This window comes from Rhamphochromis longiceps, linkage group LG12 (genome assembly GCF_057381845.1).
Source record: "Rhamphochromis longiceps isolate RC_006_pf linkage group LG12, R_longiceps_female_GT1.1, whole genome shotgun sequence".
NCBI lineage: Eukaryota > Metazoa > Chordata > Actinopteri > Cichliformes > Cichlidae > Rhamphochromis > Rhamphochromis longiceps.
In genome coordinates this window covers 29060232-29082146 of record NC_140568.1, presented here as the reverse complement: position 1 = coordinate 29082146, position 21915 = coordinate 29060232, and the positions used below count along the sequence as shown (strand labels likewise).

The following is a 21915-nucleotide window of genomic DNA, read 5'->3' as shown; positions in this document are numbered from 1 at the left end:
AAAAATCATGGAGGACACTGACAGAACAGAATCAGCGGTCTGTAACCAACTGAACACTCAAAATGTGTAGACCGCGTGCATGTACGCATACATGCAAGTGCATGGGTATACTCGCTCAAAGGTTTCCACTGTGATAGTGACTGATTACAATGTATGTGTCTGTGCATGCTTGTCTGCATGTAAATGTTGCTGAGTGTGCACATTTGAGTCCTTTAGCAGTTCCAGAGTTCCACAGAGGCAATGAACCAAAAGAAAACCTAAAGGGAACTATACCAAAAACACTCAGATAAGCATTATCAATCACACATTTTCTCTCTCTCTTGTGACAGACAGACAGACGCACAGATAGACACAGGTATGTACCTTTTCTGTATTCAAGAAGGAGAGATATTGTACATTTGCAGACATTGTAGCAACATTTAAAAAAAGAACTAAACAAATGGCCACAGAGAAAAATGGGAGTGAAGCCAGAAAGAGGGCAAAAAAGACAGAGGAAAGGAGAAACATTAGGAGAAACAGAAAGAGGGAGAGACAAAGACGAGAAAAAAATCAATACAAGTGAGATGGCAGCAATGGAGGGAAAGAGGTCACAAATCACCAGAGCCAATACTTTGTGTGCCAATAATGTATGTGTGCGTGTTTGTGCATGTGTAGATGTGGAGTCACGGGTCATTGCTACCAGACTAATAACCACTCACACTTTGGCTAATGGAGACAAAGTAAGTAACCTGGTACACAACATGTCATTAGCACACTTCAAGGCTAATGGAGATATACTGTGGTTGTACGCATATGGCTTAAGCAAACACTGGAGAAATGCCCTTCGCAATAACATATGCGATCTGCACAAATTATGCTGATCTGCACCTTACACAACATTAATTAAAATGGAGATTTTAATTAACACCTGTCTGGAGGAGGTTTTTTTTTTTTTTTTTTTGGGGGGGGGGGGGGGGGGTAACTTTTTGTTTCTTTTATGTGCGGCTTTGACTGAAAGCCCAACAGTATCAAGTTAGCTAGCTTTATATATATATAAATAAATAATTTTCTGCATAATTGCAACTTATCCAGAAAGTAAAGTTTACAACACCTTCTAAGGACTTTTTATTGAAATTTAAAAAATATACAGATTTCACCTTGGGAAATGTATGCAAGCCCATGCAACAGACAGCGTCTCTATAGGACACACAAATCCCTTTGGGGTTGCATCAGGAAGGGCATCTAGCATCAAAACTCTGCCAAGTCAAACACGTGAAGCTACCCACTGTGGCAACCCCTGGTGAATAAGGGAGCTGGCGACAGTAGCTTCTGCACTGACAGAAGACACTGTGGAAGCAGGCAGTCCATTGTAAAATCAGTGCATCACTAAGCATGCATTCATATTTTACTTATCTTTTTAAACTTTGTTATATAAAAAAAAGCTTGATTTCTATTACTGAGCTTTATGTAATCACAAAAATTGCAATAAACATACTTTTTTTAAAAATTCAACATTGCTCCATTATTCAGTCCTCAATATTTAATCTTTCAAGACAGTAAATCATCACTGATTACCTTTTTGTTTTGTTTTTTCTCTGATTTTCCACACTTAATGTCTGCATTTCTGTTACTCTACTTATACGAGCAGTAAAATGAAACAGGGCACACAGAGCTTTTTAACACAACTTTTGGTTGTTTTACATTTGCTGTGTTTGTTTATCTATTTCATTCTATCCCCAGAATCAAATTTCTCTGTGTTTCAACACTTAATCTGACTTTACATTTTCTGCTAAAATATGAGAAGACAGGCAGAGAGAGGTGGACAGGAGGCACAACAGGATCCATATCGTCTTTCTCCTCAGTGTGACTCCCTGATAGCTGTTGGCCTTTTCAGTCCTCTTAAAGATACCCTCCATCAACATCTCTCCTTCAACCCCTACTTCTCTCCCCTGTTTCCTCAAGCTCAGGTTTTTATCTGACTTTGCTCACTCCAGTTTCAGGCAGTGGAAATTAGAGTAGAGCACAAAACAGCATGAGGCAGAGAGAAAGGAAAAGAAAAGAAAGGAGAACGACAAGTAAGGAGATGGGACAGTGGGGAAGAGAGGGAGAAAGAAAACAGATAATAAAAGCAGTATGGGGCTCAAAGCTTCTTGCTGTGCTGCTGAAACAGCAGGAAACAAAGAGAAGTAAACAGCTTACAGAGTATAGGTTTTACCAAAGACAAACAGATAAACAGTGCACACACAGTAAATTCAAAGACCCTACAATAGATTTCTAAGCGATTAACTAAAACTGTGTACTATAATACTGTATCTATCTATACAGATATATACATATATCTAGCATTTGTAATTAGTTTTCTAATTTCATTGCCTATATTTTCAAAGTGAACTAAAAGCTTTGTCTGACACCAAAAAAGGCGTTCTCTCATCATTTCGACTGTGTTGTTTGCACTTTTCATCTGTTTATTTAGAGCAGAGAAATTATTGCCCATTATTGTAATCAAATTGCTGTTATCAAACAACAACAACAACAACGACTTAACGCAATCTTCGATATCACCAGCTCTATTTAATTATTCAGTTGCCATATTTTGTATGTGTATACTGATTATTGTGTGCTTGAGATGAAATTTCCTAGAGCAGCAAATTATGCAAACTAAAACACATCTTGAGCAGTTCCAAAATCCAAAACTTCCAAAACTTAATCCATGTTTGACCAAGACCCGAGGATTACTCTTTTCTATTTATATAACACCAAATCATAATAACAGATTCCTCGAAGCACTTGATATTGTAAGGTAAAGGCCCTACAATAATACAAAGAAAACCCCAACAACCACATGAACACCTATGAGCAAGCACTTTGGTGACAGTGGGAAGGAAAAACTCGCTTTTAACAGAAAGAAACCTCTGACAGAGACAGCCTGAGGGAGGGGCGGCCATCTGGTCGACAGGTTGGATGTGAGGGGAGGAAGAGAGGACAATTTCAACAGACAGGACAGACAGTAGAACTCGGAAATATGATATTTGATATTAATATATAAAATGAGCTTTATACACAATTACAAATCTACTGTAGAAACATAATAAAAAGAACTTGATGTATGTGGGGGGGTTATCTTAGACTGGGTGATCGAAATTATGTTAATAACTAAGTGTCAATTACTAGACAAGAGGACAGTTTAAAGCCATGGTTCATTAATTCAACAGAAAAATCCTCTCAGTAACATATAACTCAAAACACAGCAGCTAGCAAACAGCTGATGGAAGACTAATAAATGACTAGCAGCTGCACATGAAGTCAGTACTGAGCACTGAGAGACAGAGGAGGAAAGAAAGAGGGAAGATCTGAGGGCAAGACTGTGAGCATAAACTCATGAATAAACAAAACTGATGACAGCACGCCAACTTACCATCTTATTAACAGTTTTGTTTTGTGTTTGTGCTCTCAGCAAAAAAGTTAGTACTCAAATATTAGAAAGCAGTAAGACAGATGAAAAGGGAAAACATTTTTTTAAAGTATGTTTAAGAAATCAAATACAAGCAACACAATGGGGATATGATGCTATAGTTGAAGAGAAATTACTACTATTTTAATTTACCTTCTATGAAAATAGTATTTAACACTATATGCATACGAACCTTTGTTTCTGTGTCTGATTTGGTTAAGAACTGAAGCAGACACCAACTAGAACATCAAAGAAAGAACGTATACATACAGCACAATTTCTGCTTCCGGGATGTTCTTTGCAACAAAATATATTTATTTATTAGGGGTGCAACGATACTCGTATCGATATTGAACCGTTCGATACAGTGCTTTCGGTTCGGTACGCATATGTATCGAACAATACAAAATTTTTAATTTATTTTATCAACTTTCCTTCTGACGATGCTGTCTGTGTGGAGCGCTCAGTGGATCTGCGCTCGACAGTGCAGCTTAGGCGGAGTAGTCGAACGCAGATCCACTGAGCGCAGGGCAAGCTAGCGAGACAGAAGTTAAGCTCTCGTTGCAACATGGCAAATTGAACCTCCCCCACCCTCATTCAGATCTGGCGTTTGGAATTATTTTGGTTTTCATGTGACGTATGACCCTGAAGGTAAGCACGTCATGGACAAAAGTAAAACAGTGTGTCGGATGTGCCACACAATGCTCAGTTACATTGGTGGGAACTAGTGCGTTAGCGCAGTTAGCTCGTTAACGTGTTGGCCGTCTAGCCCCATGCACGGGGCGATCCGCGGTAGCTCGTTAACGGAGATTTGCCGTGTTGTGGCGTTAACGTCATTTCAGATTAACGCTGACAGCACTAGTGGGAACACAACGAATATGACTGCACATTTATGCCGACATCATCCTAGTGCAAAGACAAGTGGAAGCAGACAAAAGCAACAAGCATGCATGCTACAAACTTTACCCGAGTCATTTAGACAGCCGTTAGCACATTGTTCGCCTTATGGGGACCTGATATGTTTAATATGCTGCTGAGAATACAGCCCAGAAGAAGCGGATAGTATAGCTTTTATTTTGTAAAGAGCCATTTCTCTGTAATAAACTCTCTTTTCCAAAGATGAGTGATTTCTTGATCAGATATTTATTTTTTTATTACTTTGTTGTTTCAGCGACATTAAATTTAAAAACTGTACTTTTTAGTTAAAATATATATTTATAATTTTAATAAATGACAAATTAAAAAAACATGAACATTTGTTTGTATCGAAAAAATATCGAACCGTGACACCAAAGTATCAAACCGAACCGTGAATTTTGTGTATTGTTGCACCCCTAATATATATATATATATATATATATTTATATATATATATATATATATATATATATATATGGGGAGAGAGAGAGAGAGATATGCATAAGCCAAAATAACAATTCTGATTTATGCTGCTGGTTGTTGACCCAATTGTTTTTTCCAGCCAAGCATGTGTTTCAGTTTTGCTTGCTCTGGGGACCGAAGCTTATTATCAAGCAGGTGGAAACCCATAAGCTGAGCTCACGTCAACCTTAAGTCTAAGAAACCAGGTTGTGTATATCTTTGTATTCCTGCCAAAGCAACAGCATGATTCATCATTACCTAGCCTGCAGAGTAATACCATGTGCTGTCAAGCGACAAGTGTGGAACTTTGGCTGCGATCCAGTACATCGTTGTGGATCCCATTAAACTGTCCTCTGAACATCGCAGTACAGCACTGGCAGTGGGACAGCTGTGTACACACATCTGACATGTGACCTACCTTTCTGGACAAATAAAACATCTGAATAATGGATTTAACCTGTGAGCTTCCAGTGTACCAGTGAGACAAAAAATTTGGACACATCACAAAGAGCAAAATATCAACAGGGCCAGACACTGACAAATGCCCAGATAAATCGAAAGGGAAAGGGGGACTTAATTGACTATGCAGTGTAGGCATGTTAAAAGCCCATTTTAATGGTCTGATTTTAAATAACATGTAATACAAACAACCTCTGTATGATGTATGGCAAGTAACATCTGTGTCAAATATATGTGTAAATGATAAATACACCTCTTGTTCAAAGCTGCATGCTTACAGCTCATTTTCTGTTTTCACAGTGTTTAAAAATTATTATTATTTTGTTTTGGTATCAGTAAATGAATTAATTTAAATACATTACATTTTTGTCACCTGTCATTATAAGGATAGTCATGACCCCCAAAACTGAATCACTGAATCAAAAGACATGTCATTTGCCCCATATTTTGAAGGATACTGTTTATAACTATAATCATGAACTACACTTTCACACACTTACAATTAAATAAAAAAACAAAAAACAAAACAAAACATAGAGATCACAATTAATTGAAGATGAGTTTTTCTATGAATAGAGTGGCAGAAAAATTTTAACTATGTATTCTATGAAGTCTATGTTGTGGTTACAGGACTAAGATGGACAGATTCTACACTTATAATGCCTTGCCTACCTTAGTCACTACAAGCCAGTTAGAAACAGATTTTGCAAAATCGTACACATACACCAGAAAGCTCCTCCACCAATACATAATTCTTAGATTTTAATGAGTTAAGTCTAAATATGTTGAGCATTTTTTAAAAAGCAATTTATTTTCCAGCTGTTTCGACGTAAAAGTACAGTTGGGTTTTGTTTTTTCATCCAAAAAAATCTCTCTCAAAAAGTTTGACAGTTGCCTTACAGCCACTTTCTGCTAAAGTCCAAGTAAATCTCTATTTAGATGTGTGTGCTAGCTTTTGCTTACCTGAGTTTTCGTCAACCCTTTCCTCCACAGTGTGGTCTTTCTGATGGACCCACTCGCTGTTGCACTTGAAGTAAATCTGTGTGGCAGGCGTTGCTTTGCAGTAGAGATTGACGGGCTTATTCTTGACAATGTAGCCTTCCTCAGGTTCAAACAGGAAGTGAGGTAAGGGTTCCGGTGGGTCAGAAGGGAAGGTTTCTGGGAGCTCACTCAGACTCAGGAAATCTTCGTCATCTCTCACTGCAAAGAGAAGGAAAATTTAAGTGTTCAAATGTTTTTCCCCTGTTCATTAGTCTGTTTTAAGAGAGAAGCCGGAACTGTGAATCTTGTATTCATTCAATTGCTTTGATTTCATCAGTAATATCTGTTTTATCCAAACTACTATGCTTTCCCCCCCTCATCATTATACAGTACACCTGCTTATGGAGTCCAGTTATAGCACTCTGTTAGCCATTAGAGCCATAAGAAAAAGACGTTCTTGGCTTTGTATGTGTCTTAACTTTATAAGTTAATAAAATTAAGACTGTACAATGAAGGAAAACTGATTGAAAGAGGGCAAAAAGAGTAAAGCTCCTGAACAAGCATACAACAAAAACTTGGGAGCTAGTCACTGGAGCTATCCTTTATGAGATTACTCACAGCAGTAAGCCAAGTAGACAAAGTACACTGATTTAGCCTGAATTGGTTGCCAGTTGACAAGACTAATCAGGGGCTTTTGTTCATTTTCAGTGGGAGCACATACAAGTTCTGGATTTGGAGAAATACCCATGAAGATTTGCAGTGTGAGTTGCTGTCAGAAAAAAAAAACCTGCAGTATTTGTCCATCTTAAATCACAAACTAATCAAATATACATTTACATGCCTGTAACTTACAGCACTACCTCTCTCATGCAGAGTCAAAGCTGTACAGGTAGGGTCAACACCTGGGTTTAAAATGCATGGAATAATCTGGAGCAGCATACTGGCATCTCCAATTTACAGAAACCAAATCATATTCAGGTGAAGATTTTATAATATAAAGTCAGTTTATATTTTTTTGTGCGGAAGTCTGGTATTGCTACCAGTTAATGCCATGGAGTTGCTCACTTAAAGCAGATGGTCACACTTATGCCTCCTTTTTTCCCTTCTCATTGCTATAATGTGTTCATGTTATAGATATCAATAAAGTTGTGATCATGGCACAGCATCTGGCCAGTTGTACACAACAGAAGTGAGCAATCAAAAACTTTTTTTTAAAGTGGCATTTAATTTCAGATGTACAAAAGAGGTTGTGTGCCTGATTCTGTATGTCAGTCAAAGACACAGAGGCTTTATCGCCCAGAAATTAACAAAATGGTAATATGTTATGAATTTAAAAAGGGGAATGTATTACCACGCTAGACAGTGTGGTAAGGTTTAAGGTAATGGACCTTATTGGACTGGTGTAGCCTTTAGTGTCACCATTACATTGGGTCAGTCATAAGTTTAAATTTAAACTAATAATGCTCTTTAGTTTGACTTGCCATATCCCACCTTCAGCAGCCATATTTACCCCTGATTGAGAGTAAATGTAAACAAAATATGAATCAATGTACACAACAGTGAGCCAAAACCATAAATTTTCTAAACAAACAAACAAAAAACTAATTATCAATAACATAATTATAACCTCCATCCATTTTATTCAGATTTTAAATCTACAACTTTTCCTTTATATGTTTTTGGAAAACATGAAGAAGAGCAAATAAAGAAATGGGCAGGGAAAATATATACACACAGGCAGGAAATGACTGAATAAACTGAATGGCTGACCCCGAGGCCATCAGGAACTTTATCCTCCTCTCAGTCCATCCTGCTCCCTTACCTCCAACATCTTTTCACTTCTCGCCCACCCATGACCTCAATCAAAGCGACACCTGGAATGTTTTGTCACCAGGTTGCCAAGGTCGCCAAAACACAGAGGATTACAAGAGCCGGTGGGAGGGAGAAGAGCTAGGGTCTCATTCTCTCTCTCTCTCACAGACACATACACACACAGAGGCAGACACAATACACTTATTTTCCGAAAGTTCATACAAACACACACTTGCTCTCGCACACAAACAAATGTTTTTAACGTATAAGTTTCCTCCACTCCATCACCTTCCAGTTTCATTTGGACCTTGTGGACTGTCTAGACCTCTGTATGTATGTGTGCGCCTCTGTGTGTGACTGCCTCACCTGGAGATCTGTGACTCATCGGAAAATTTAAATACAGAACGCTACTGACACAACGTCATGGTTTTTCAGGCCAAATTTTTCAATTCTCCAATTGCACATAAACTGTGCTGTGAATACACACAAAAGCAGCATCCAAAAAAACGACACATAAATGTGTTTATGTGCTTATGCACATGCATACACAATCTTCCATTCCTCAACCATATCCATTTGTGCGCATGTGTAATTGTGGCCCTTATCTTGGAGAATAGAAATGTGCTGTGGGGCTAGAAGCTAAAAGCAGCTTAGGTAAAACATCAAGACACAAATAGGGGGAAAATGAGTAGGCAGCGTCCCCACTTTGATGTCACGAAGCTGACATTTTCTCTCTTAGTTCTGTAATTAGTTCTCTGAGAGTATGGAAATTGGTAGACATTTTCACTGTATAATTTCATTATCTGTGGGAAATTTTCTCCAACACTTGGTTATTTATCCAGTGTCATATTCAGCCATTTCTCTGTTAGTTTCTCACTTGCTGCACCGCCTTCTCTGTATAGCTATTTTTTGCTCCTTTTTTCCCCTTCATGAACCTGCTTTTGCTTTTACGCCCCTACTGCTTTTCACTTCGCCCCAATAATCATTCTCACCCTCATCTGTCATTCAGAGAGCTGAAGGGGTTCATGGCTCTGGAGCGACAGCTATAAATTATTGATTGGCACAAGAAACATGATAGCTAGAAAAGAGTGTTGGTGGAATGAGAAAATGGGAAGGATGGAGGGGGAAAAATCTCTATGAATAAAAGCTTTGTTTCCCAAATGCTTACTGTTTCCTTCCACTTCTGCATCTTCCCTGTGCCTTCGTCTCCTCTCACAGCGCATCACTTTTGCCTTTTCCATCTGTTTTCCTCTTCTAAACCTTATCCCTCTTTCTTGTTTCACCACCTCCTTACACACCCACCTACCCCTCTCCCCCCGATCTCCTGACAGGGTGACTTAAAGATCCTAACAGCCCAGCTCATAAACGTCTTGCCTGAATGCTGTCACCACTAATGGATGGCTGTAGCAGAACAATGTCCAGGTGCGATTTACAGTATGTTGTAAATATGTGCCACTGGCTAAAACCCCATTTATTCCCTCCTTGAAGTCAGTAGGGAAGCCCACCTTAGAATACCTACAAACCAAACCAATAAATATCTGTAAATCTGCTAAAAACATATATCATCAGAGGCAACTAATCATCTCTGAACGTCAGACAATATTATGACCACTGGAATCAGTATAGAAGTCAATAGGTTACTGACAGATTGAGCAAAAAAAAAGCAAACAATGCTGAAATAATTTAACATGGTATGCAGCAACCCCCTGTTGACAAGACAAATACTACAATATTTGTACAGTAAAAACAACAGGCTACTCACAGACTTTGCATGACTTAATGGTTTGATTCAGTAATACATTTTTGGGTTTGAATGGTTTCCATAAAACAAGGTTAATTTTACATGAAAAAGTGCAATATGAGCAGTATTTGATACTTTTTAAATCTTCCTGTTAGTTACAGGAGTAACAAACAAATATGTAAACAATTTGAAAAGCTGATGCTGGAGAGTGCAAAAAAAATGCATTCATTCCTCCAACCTAATGCCAAACAAAGCCAAACTTAGTGCCATATAAGGTCAAAATGCCTCTTGAGTAGGAGCATGTATGTGTGCCTGGGTCTTGTTTTGTTGGCGCTGCAAGTAGCATGCGATGCCTATCAGTGCAGTAGCCGTGGAAATCATGAAATCATACTTCTTAATGTCTTATCGGTTAGTTTCAATCTGTAGCAGCTGCAAAAACATTCACTTTCTGAGAAACGGCTATGCTCTAACTCACACACACACACACACACACACACACACACACACACACACACACACACACACACACACACACACCGTAAATAGACATAAAATGGTAGCCACCCACCCCCACCCCTTTACCCCTAATCCAACCACTACTGACAGCATACACACAACCACAGACAACCAAACAAACCTAAAACAATCCATATCTTTACAGCCAAATTACACAACTCACACATACAAAAACAAAGGAAAATGCACACACTTGCACAAACGTAAAGGTGCAAAAGTGTTTTTATGCACCAAAGGATTCCCATATTTCTCTGTTCTCTAGCTCTCGCTCTTCCTCTCTGGTTGTGTCTCTCACAAACACACATTGTTTTATGAACACAACAAATACAATTTTCCCATTACTTACACTCATTTTTTCCTGCACACACATATGGACAAAAACACATCCTTTACACTTTAACAGATTCAACTTAAAATGACCTATTTGAATCTTGAAAGGTTTAGGGAGGTGATTCAGGGAGTATAGGGAGGTGAAGAGAAAGATGAAAACTGAGAAGACTGAGAGATGATGGCCCAGCAGAGGGCTAATGTATCATTGCCGTGGAATTGGATATATGATGTCAACCATTCTCTCTCTTGCTCGCTCTCTCTCTCTCTCACACACACACACACACACACACACACACACACACACACACACACACACACACGCAAAACAAAAAGACAAGCAGCAGGTCCACAAACATGCAACCACACCCGCCCAAAGCATCTGTTCATGCAAGCTCGTGCGCACACACACGCACAGATAGACAGTACTCTAAAGCAGCGGTCCGAACCCCCGGGCCTCGGACCGGTACCGGTCCGTGAGTCGTTTGATACCGGGCTGCAAGAGTTGAGGCTCAGGTGTGAAATGTATGGTTTTCAGGGTTTTTATCAGTTTTCAGGGTTATTTTGTTATCGTTTTTATCGTTAACTTGGTTTTCCTGGGTCTTTTCACGTGTGTTATGAATAAATCTTTTTTCGGTACCGGTACTAGTTTTATTTTGTTGTATTTATCCGAGACACCTTAAAAGCCGTAAAGGTCGGGCATAAACCGGTCCGTGGCGCAAAAAAGGTTGGGGACCTCTGCTCTAAAGAACATAATAATATCAGCCATGTCTATAGAGCAGCAGTTGAGCATTTCTGATTTCCTGTTGTCTTCCTTCTCTTTCTCTCGTTCAGCTGCTTTCAGGATTTGCTGTCATTGCAGACAGATTTTAATATTCTCTTTTGAATTTTTTTTTCTTTTCAATCTCCCACTGCGTATTCAGTACTCAAATTTCTTAAGTGTTTACCCATCTCCTGTTAAATTATTCATCCTTTGAAATAGCTATATGTGTGGGTAAGGATCCATTTACCCACTTTTGCCTGAAGGTATACCTGTAAGCCAGGACAACTGAGCAATTTCATTATTAATAAAACCATTATTAAAGATTTATATACTGTATATTGTTATTATAGTAGGGTATGTTTCTCCAACTAATTTCATCTTTTGTTAAAAAGTGTCATTAAGACAGATTTTCATTCTAGCTTCCTTTAAAAAAACAAAACAAACAAAAAGCTTGGTGGTCAAAACCTGTTTTTACTCACAAACCGAAGCACTCCTTACACAGTCTGATGGGTAAAGGCTATTCACGATGCCTTTACTAGTGGACACAACATTGAAAAAGTAGTCATGGTATTCTAGGAATCACACAGTTAAAATCTTGACATATTATCTTTTGAATGTCAAGTATTTTAGATTTTTTTAATCACATTTGTGAGAGTTATTTTCAGGTTGTAAGTGGTTCTCGTGAGAGGCAGAATGACCAAATACCAGAAAAGCTATGGTGGTTCACAAATGTCATGATAAAACAACACTATCTGTGTGCAAGTGTAACAGTGTGAGCTGTTCTTACAGAAAAATCTGTTATAAAAAGGGGATCAAGTGACTAAGTTTGTTGAACTACTTGACATGAATGTCCCATTGCTTTGTAAACAACGCAGTAAGTGATCTCACATTTTTTTCTGCATCTGTTTGAAACTTAATTTTATCCTCAGTCTGAACTCTCCAAGCAGAAAGATTATGTAAATTATGGGTAGACACATCAGCATTCTACTAACTTTGTTCAATTAAACATAACTATATTTTAATTATAAACTTTAGGAGAAGTATATACCAGTGTAAATCCGTGAAAACACACAGGATTATATCATTATCAGTATGAGGACTCTTGATTGCTGGTTGCAGTTTTACATGGAATCTCAAACAAGAAAAAAAAACCTACTGTGTTATTTTGTGTGGCAAAAAGTGCTGCGAGACTGGTTGATGAATCATGTCTACCTGATGGATATAATATACACAAGACACTTTTTGTTATAGCCAAGAGCCATGCCAGGTGATGCATAAAGGCAGGGGATAGGTGAATGTTAGACTGTTTAGGAATGGAGCAGACAGTGACAGCTGGCTGGCGTCCTCCAGCTTTTAGTGTATGACATGTAAGGCCCCAGCTAAGCCTGGAATTAGATTTACAGTTCTGCCTGAAGAGGGCTGACTCAAGTCAGGCTACAACTTGCCTCATTTGAGAGACCCAAAAAGAGAGCCCCTGTCTGAAGGATTAAAAAAAGTATAAATCTAACGTATCCTGCAGCCTTTTTGTTGAAACCTATAGCATATACTGTAATAGAGCCTACGCGGTCTGAAGAATTCATTCAAGTTAGCAATGGAAAACAAAAAAAATGTAAAAACATGAAGGAGCTAAATGCTTTTTGTCAATAACTTATGCAATATGCTTTTTTAACTTTCTGATGTTTTCCTTTGTTAGAAGTGTCACTCTGTGTTAAAAGCACATGCACACCTTCACATAGTCTACAAAATTCACAGCTTAAATATCTATTTTACAGCTCCAGATACAAACTCACATACTTGACTCCAAATCTCCACAAACAGATCATGTTCATTTTATTTAGTTCCATATTATTAGTAATCAGTTCGGAGAATAGTAAGCACATATTGCAGCATGTGCATTTTAAAAATCAATGCACATGCTGCAATATGTGCTAATATTATGCAGTCATACATGTGCATGCATTTGTGTTTGCATCTGTATTTATGTGGATGATGTGTGTTGAGATGAATGTTATTATACTGTGCTTGCACATTTAAAGAAGTATGAATAAAAGCAGATACTAAATGCTCTAAATTGTTCAGTTAGCATTTATTTAATACAGTTTATTTCAGTCATCTGCGGCACTAGTACAATAACTATAGAGTTGGTTAGCTATCATTTGACTTACATATGCCAACAACCACTGAAGGAATTTGACCATGAAAGTCACATTCACACAGGGTGTGCCTGCCAACTTTTCAGACCTGACTTTTTTACCAGTTTTTAGAACAAATTCCAATTTAGCATACAAATTACTTGCCAGGATACTTCGCCAAATATTTTTAAAAAATTCAATAAGATCAGTTTCTTCAACAATTTAATAAAATGAAAAGTCAACAGAAGCTTTCATCCCAAAGCAAATTTAAACTGCAAAGATCGCTGATACCACTGCTATATTGAGGTCAAAAAAATTAAGATAAAAGCAAAGTGATTAATACAAGAAGGGAGGTAATGAAAGGGAAAATAACAGAGATATAGAAATCCCTTCAGGTGTCGCCTGAGTCATGTTTGGTAAAAAGTCACATTGAGAAAATGACTCGCACAGTCACAGTTGGACATACATCACACATATATAAAATTGGGCACAGGCGCATTTTAAACAGGGACACATGCCGCACAGGAGCAGCTGATGCGTGGGTGTTTGCAGGTAGGCAGTGTGAAAAAATTCTGCATCCATTTTTTTTTTTTTTTTATATATAGCTGTCTTTGCCAAGCATTACATGTACATGAGACACACACAGAAAGATACTTCACAGGACTTGGGTGTTACTTTTCTTATCATGGTGCATCTTTTGTTCTCACATTATTGCCTTTCCTTTACTTTGTGGCTGTCATTCCATTTCTCTACTGATCACGTCTTCAGCTATTTCCTGTAAAGTAATCTGGCTCAGCCATGGAGGGGCAAAAAGAAAAAAAAGGGGGAAAGTATAGAGTATTCTGCCACATATGAAGAACCTGAGATCAAGCACGCCTCATTTCTCTTTAAATGTCTCATAAGCCAGGGCTTATCTCCAGTTTCTGCAGTGCAAGTCAGCTTAGGTGTACTGATACACCTCAGTGGACAGCACAGGCTGGTCTGTAGAGGGTGCTTACATCCAATTCTCCTCTTTCTAGGTAGGTAACAAGCAATGAGGCTTTGGTTGTAGTTTTTTTGTGTACATCTTTGTGACTCCTGAAAGCACACTATCAGCTGACACGATCATGGTGAGGAGACCTGTTCGAGTCTTTGGCCATAATGTGAGTCTTCTTTCTGATCTAGGTCAGGTGTGAGAACCAGTAAGGACAGGCCATTTTCTGCAAGTCTCTCATCTCTCTACTCCTCCTCTCTAGCTATGGATGTCATGCAACCAACACATCATTTTCATTTATATTTTCTCACATATATCTGTTTTGCCCAGATTCACAATATGATGCAGTTTTCTGGCAAAGTGTAAAGAACTGGAGCTTACAAATCACCAAAAGAGTAATTTGCAAAACTGATTAATCACAGGGTCTCTCAGAAATTGAATAATGCAGTAATACTGTAGTAAGAAACCAAACGTTTAAGCAGAAAAAAACAGAGCAGTGCACAAGGAGAAACAGGGAAGCACATGGACAGTCAGAAGAAGAATAATTATAGTAATTTCACAATCATGGACAGTTATCAGCTCTGTAATGCACAACTTTAATTTGGCATTACGCACAGGCTCAACTGTACTCACATCACAGACAGCCACATGCAGACGGAATACCTCATTTATATGCATAGTCTTATGTAAGCTTGTGGGGGTACAAACTTGTGTGAGTTGCTGTGTAATGTTATCTTCCAGATGGATTCTGTCTCCCTTATCCCAGGCCTGAGGGAAAAGCGAGGCTTTGCTTTCATTCATGTTATACTATCACAGCTCAGTATCGCTATTAATACAAGCAGCCAGCACAGGGCAGTGCATTAGAATATCAAAACACTGGCTGGGGAAGGACTTCTATTTTCAGGGAGATAGGGTAATGTTTTTTCTGTGAGGCAGACAACTAATAGAATGGCCAACTGGTGGTGTGCATGTCTGGGCTGTATGATCAATATCTCATTCTCCAAATAGGTTTCACTCTGTTCATCATGTGCACTTGCATAATTTTCCACCTGTCAGAATCTTTCCGTGCAGGCTTATGTGTCTTTATGATTTTTTCCCCTCCTCCTATCTGTTTGAGTCTCTCTCTTCCTTTTCATCTCGGTTTGTGATGTCTTCCCTGGTTTCCTTAGACAACCTATGCATATTCACATATAATGCATACCTTACCCTTCTTTTCTTCTTATTGCTTGCAGCCTCGTTCTCCTTTTGCAGTGGAGTAATGACATAGATTTAGCCATCCGTCTTTCTTAGGTCAGTTCCCCAGAGGCACATTTCACACAGTACTCTACCCACCCAGCCACTTTGTGCAGGACCCGATCTCCTGTGCCTTGTGGCTTTTTCATACTCTTTTTTTTTCCCCCACTCTTTTCTTTCTGTTCTTCAGATGCATTAGTGTTTCCGTGTCTTCCATCCTGTCTCCTTATCCAAATTGCTTCATACTGCTCTACTCATTTGCCTTAAAAAGGAATTAAAACTCAATGCTTTTCCCAGTTTTGAAGATTTATTGAGGACAAAGCAGCACAATATGTTCACACACACAAACATACACACACACACACGCAAACATACACACAGACACAAACACACAGGAATAATAAAATCAAATGATAAAAACAGCTTACAGGCTTATTTCATTTGAAGATTTCCCCATATTTTGGTGATCTTATTCAGAGCTGTAGATAAAATTGGATCCGTCATTTCACTGCTCATGCCTTTCACCATCTGCAGGCTCACCACTTCTCTCTTCCCTTCTTATCCCTTTTCTCTCTCTCTGCCGCCCTCATCTCTCTCCCAACTTCAACACTTGGTCTCTCTCACGCCTAGCCACAATCGCTCGTCTCCCCCCCAGCCCCCCACCCGCTGTGTCTCTCTCCTCCTTCTCAATCTTCCCTCCATCCTTTCCTTTTTCTTTCTGGCATATTTCCGCACTTCCTGCTCTCATCTTCAATCCCCATTTCACGCCTTTATCCATCTACACACACACTTCCCCAATGCTTCATCTCCTTGCTTTGCTCTCTGGCATCTTTCCACACACCACCTCCTTCCATCCTCCTTCGCTCATTCTTCTCTTTCTCCGTTACCACTTCATCTCAAACTCTCCACATTTTTCACAACCTCTCTTACTCTATATATCCTACCTACCCTCCCCCCGGTTTGGTCACTATAAATAGAGCCTCCAGGGGGTTTCATAATGGACTCCTGTATCTGACCCTATTACAGAGACATTACTGACCATACTTTTCGCTCTTGCTTTCTTTTGTCTTGCACACACAGTAAACAACAGTTTCTCTCGTCTCTATTTTAGCTCAGTAATGCATACACCTTCTCTGACTTTTAAACTAGGTCACTGGCCTGACTAAAGATGGTAAAGCTATTTCTTCATCAACACTTTTTCCCTATTTATTATCCTTCTCATTAGTTTTTCCTCTCCTTTAGGTTTAATCTTTTTTTTAAATTGTCTTTGATTTGTATTTTTTCTTTTTGTCTGGGATTGTTTACACTGTTTTAAAATGCATCAAATTAAGATTTCTTTGAAAGCAACATCTTTGGGTTAGAGCTCACACCTTATAGCTATAAAAATAAATGGCAGGATTACTAATGTGCCATAAAAAGCGCCAAGGAATTTTGTTCCATTATGGTGAGAGCAAGATGAGGAAGAAAAGATTAGGAAGTGTCCTAATTACCTTTTATTTCGTACAGCACTACTTTCTGGATCAAGGTTCACTTGAGCTTATTGGAAGTAAAGCAATGGTTACAGCACACAAGCACGGGCATCTAAACAGTAAGCCTCTGTGAGCGTGTTGTGTGAGCGAGATGGAGAAAACTGGAGGAGGAGCAGGAAAGAAACAGGCTTATTCTATTTTCAGCTCTATTTTGGTGAAATCCGAAGACTTTTAAAATTACACAATGGGTTTTTGAATGGGTTTCATCAGCCCCTGGGGCGAAGAACATTGCCAACCCATACAAGGCTGAATCGCAGATAAATTCAAGTGACCAGAAGGAAAAGAAAATTCATAGTGGGCCTGAATGAAACCTATAAAAAGACATATACTCTAGACATCTAGTTCTGAGCTGAGAGACCTGAAGTAATTGACATATTTGGGGCAAGGTCAGAGCTAGAACATACTGTAAATACTACCAAGATTTGTTGAATGTTACAATGAAATAAGCTATTAATAACCATTTCAGTGTAAATGAACACAATGGCTTCATTGTATTGGTAAAAGCATTGTGTTTCCTCTGCTGGATGCTTTCTTCCCACCATGCATCCTGGTGCAGGGGGTTTCAGAGGTAAGCTATCCGCATGATATAAACACAACTCCGAGGACCAAATGTTCACTTGCTTCCTAATATAGCCCACCCACTAATAGATGACATGATGATTATATCATGGATGGATGAATAAGATTTACTGTGTACCACACAACATACATGACTCAACAAAAGATCTCTGTGTTTACTAGTACTGTCATGGTCCTGGGTTGCTTGACCCAGCGTTTTGAGTTTATTATTATTATCATGATGATAATCTTGTGTACCAGTTTATTCTGATGTTGTGTTTATACTTTTTAGGGTTCCGTGCTCCCTCTTTTTAGTGTCCGCCCATGTGTTCCCTCTGTTCTCCGTCTGTACCGTGTCTCTGAATCCAGTCTGTGCATTTCCTGTTTTACTTTGAAGGTCTGTGTCTTATGTCAGTGTGTTCAGTTTTGTGCTCTCCCTGTCTCGTCAGTGTAATCAATGTCAGCCGTGTCTCCCAGCTGTTTCCTCTCAGTCTTGTTCACCTCTTGTATTTAGTGTCTGCGTCTTCCCCCGCTCGTCGTTGTGTCGTCCCGCATTCTTCACTGTGTGTTCTGTTTGCCAACTTGCCTGCCTGTTAGTTTTGCTTTCCCAGTTTAGCTAGTTTTCGGTTCTGTCTGCAAACCCACAAGCCGTTTATTTCGAGTTAACTTTGCCTCCACGAGTCCAGCTCTTGGATCCACCATTCCTGCCTACCTTCACACAGCTATGACAAGTACTAAAAGTACTAAAAATTCATTTTTAACTAACTCCATCATGCCCTCTTTCTGTCATTGGTGTTAAAAATACTACTGGTGAGAATAAACATGGAGCATTTCACCCAACAGTGGCTTGGTGCTTAGATGGTGCTGGCTATAGGAATGCCAGAGTTGCTCTGTTGTGTCATCAGTTTGTTGAGAAGCACTTGATTGCTAACCATTCTGACATGTGGCCCAGATGTAACCCATGCTGGTGAGCACAGAAATAGTGAAGACCGAAGGCATGGGTATACAGTTCAAAGCTGTGAGAAACTTCACAAGCTCAAATGGCAGCAGGCAGTAAAACTACAAAATGTTTTAAAAGGGGCAAGTGGAATAAAAAGTACCTTCTGCCAGTAAAGTCTTCCTACCTTGAAAAGATGTCTTTACTTTATACTGAAATATTTCTTTTCTTCACCCTTTTCTAAGAGCTTAAGGCAGCAGAAGAGTGTCACGAGTCAGCACATCATCTTTAAGACGAAGAAAAGTTAAAGCTTCATGGCTCTGTGTATTTACTGTCTAAATTCTCAGAAAGATTGTGCATTCTAGCTCAAACACTACTCTTAAGCAGATTATCCTTTGTGATTTCCCGCTAGTATGGTGCAGATCAAAAGATAATATTAATCTGGCAAAAGGTTTATTTCACTTATTGCAGATAAACCAATTAAACGATTGTCAATCAAAATACTATTAAAGTAGGATTTTAAGGAAAGGGTTTTAATAGGGGACTGAACATTAGGAAAATGGCTGTGTGGAAACATGGGTAAAGGTTTGTGGGTTTTATGCCACAGGTGATTCAATTTTAACGTTCATTTCCATTTCAAAACATAATTTAATTCCATTAAACACAGAGTCACTCTGCGGTTAATTATGTATTCACAAATTTGCTGGTTAGAAAATGCATGACAGCGTTACACAGGAAAGTATAAGGTTCATATTCAGTTCATATGGAGAAGGAATTGCCTGTATGCATCATTAACTTTTACTTGACCACTTTCGGAACTTCCAGTCCAGTCATGGTGTTAAAGGATGCTCTGTAATTACAACACACGGCCACATATAAGTAAGAAGATTAAGAGTTCAAATGTGGAAACAGTAGAATACATTTTATTAAGATATCACAGAGGCACAAGACAAGAGCAATGACATATTATTCTGGAACATTTTGTATTAGAGGATATGGTCTGTGCTGTTTTGATACTGCTTCTGCCAACTTCTGCATATGCTGATTTTATTATACATAACACATCTGCGTGTAAACAGCAAGACCAAGGTCAAAATGGAAAAATGCTAAGTGCTCTGCTTGTTGCTTCAGCACCTTCTGTTTCTGCTTCACATTAGCATAAAAAGCAGTCGTACAAAGAGCACCTGAAATACTAGTTCCAAGACACTGGTCATGCCTAAGCAAGGCAAGGGTTAGAAGTTCAAATCTTCAATTGAACAAGTGACCGAGTCACTCTATTTATGTGAATCAATCTACTAGAAAGATAGATATGTTGATAGACTGAAAGCTGAAGTTGCCCGGGGGCTATGAGCACTGCATGAGTGGGCCTCTTAAACGAGGCCCCACACAAAGAGGTGAAATGAACAGGGGAAATAACAAGAGGTTAGTTAGTTAACTGGGGTCAAAAGGCCAAAGGGGATGAGCTTTCAACTGTTGGTACATTTTTTGTGCTTGTGCGTGTATATGCGTGCGCCCACGCACACATGCAATGTGTGCATGGGAGAGAAAGCGGGCGAGTAAGTGAGTCATAAAGAAGATGTGTTGTATGATGAAAGAGCCTCTGTGCAGGTGGACGTTGAGGTCAGAAGTTGAAATGTTGTGCGGGGCTAACGGAGAGGATTCAATGCATGACTGAATCTGTTTGCAGCAGTTTGCCCTGTCAGAAAGCTGATGAATGGGTTTTAAGTGTTTCAGCCTTGTAAGCTCAAAGGTAATGAACTACAGCTGAGTGAGCCAATACTAATGTTTTCAGAGAGCTGGCAGGTGAAAACTATATTCTGCTATATGGTGTGCTGTCAAACAAATATTAATCCATCAAATGTGCAGAAATGCTTTGGACTTTTATTATTGCTGTTTTGACAGTGTGCATGTTCAAAGGTGTATATCATAATTAAGTTCCCCTAAAGCTTTGGAACAGTATTTTAGCCTAAAATGCTTTTCTGCGTTATCAGGACACAAATGCAGCAAAAGGTTTCTTGAAGGGTTTCTCCTTTAAGGCAAGATCAACCTCTCAGTTGAGCCATCTACTCTCTGCAGAAGCCTGGTCTCAGTGGATGAATGGCTGTCAAGAAGCCATTCTTGACAGGAAAGGAATCAACAAGAAGAGGCTGAGGTATGTAGTATAAATGACACAAGACCCGGACTGAAAATTAGTGACAGGAGGTCTTGTGGAGTGATGAATCCAAACGTAAATTTGTGGTTCAAATCACCGTCGGTATGTAGAGAAGGGATCAGGAGAGAAGCAGCAGTGTGTCTTCTGCTACCATCTCTAAAACACAGTGGAGGCCGTGTCATGGTTTAAGGCTGCATTTGATGGAAGTTGATGGAATTATGAATATAGAAATGCACAGGCAGATTTTGATCATCTGAAAAGCATCTAAATGGCATCTACTTCAGTTTCCAGCATGAAATACACTCTCAGTGCAGCTGTGGCGGCGTTGTGGTTTGTGGCTCAGTTGCAGGGGAGTGGTGGAGCAGTGGGCTCAGGGTGTGGTGTCAGGGGAGGCTGACTCACAACGCTGTTCTCCATCACCTGGTCATGCCTTCCTTATTTTAGTAGGATGCTGGGAGCTGACGGGAGACCTGTGTGGTGTGTAAATCTGAAGGAGGCAGCTGAATAGCTGTGCAAAGCAAAGGTGTTTGAACAATTGCCAGTAAGCATCATTTGGTCTTGCAACACCGTGTGCATCGTGTACTTTGTATGCTACAGTAGTAAAAGCATATATGGACAGAAAACACACACAATGGAACATTATTAGTCGTGGATTGGCCTCCCCAGAGCCCGGGCATCAACATTATTGAAGCAATGTAGGATTCTTAACAGAGACCATAACAAAAGGCAGCTAACATCCAAAGAAGAGCTTTGAATGTCATTCAAGAAGCCTAAAGACCTAGTCCTGAAGACAGCTTAAAGTAAAAAATGAAAAGAAAGCCTAAGAGTTCTGACTGTGGTGAAGAATAAACATGGTAATACCAAATATTGACCTTCATTACCTTACATTACAGCAAATTGCTACACTCAGTCTTAATTTGTTAGTTTGTATTTTCCTTTTGGGGGTAATTTTGTATCAGTTTAATTACTTTTAAAAGCAAAACCACAAAGAT

At 39.2% G+C, this 21915-nt stretch overlaps 1 protein-coding gene across 2 annotated transcripts in view; it reads right to left on the bottom strand.

The window, feature by feature from the left end:
- The window catches only part of unc5ca (unc-5 netrin receptor Ca), a 187328-nt gene that overhangs the window by 88561 nt on the left and 76852 nt on the right, over nt 1-21915 (bottom strand). For both annotated transcript variants that reach the window (XM_085425666.1, XM_085425667.1), the window contains exon 2: nt 6233-6469. In XM_085425666.1, the coding sequence (XP_085281792.1) occupies nt 6233-6469 (237 nt within the window). The remainder of the gene's footprint in view (nt 1-6232; nt 6470-21915) is intronic.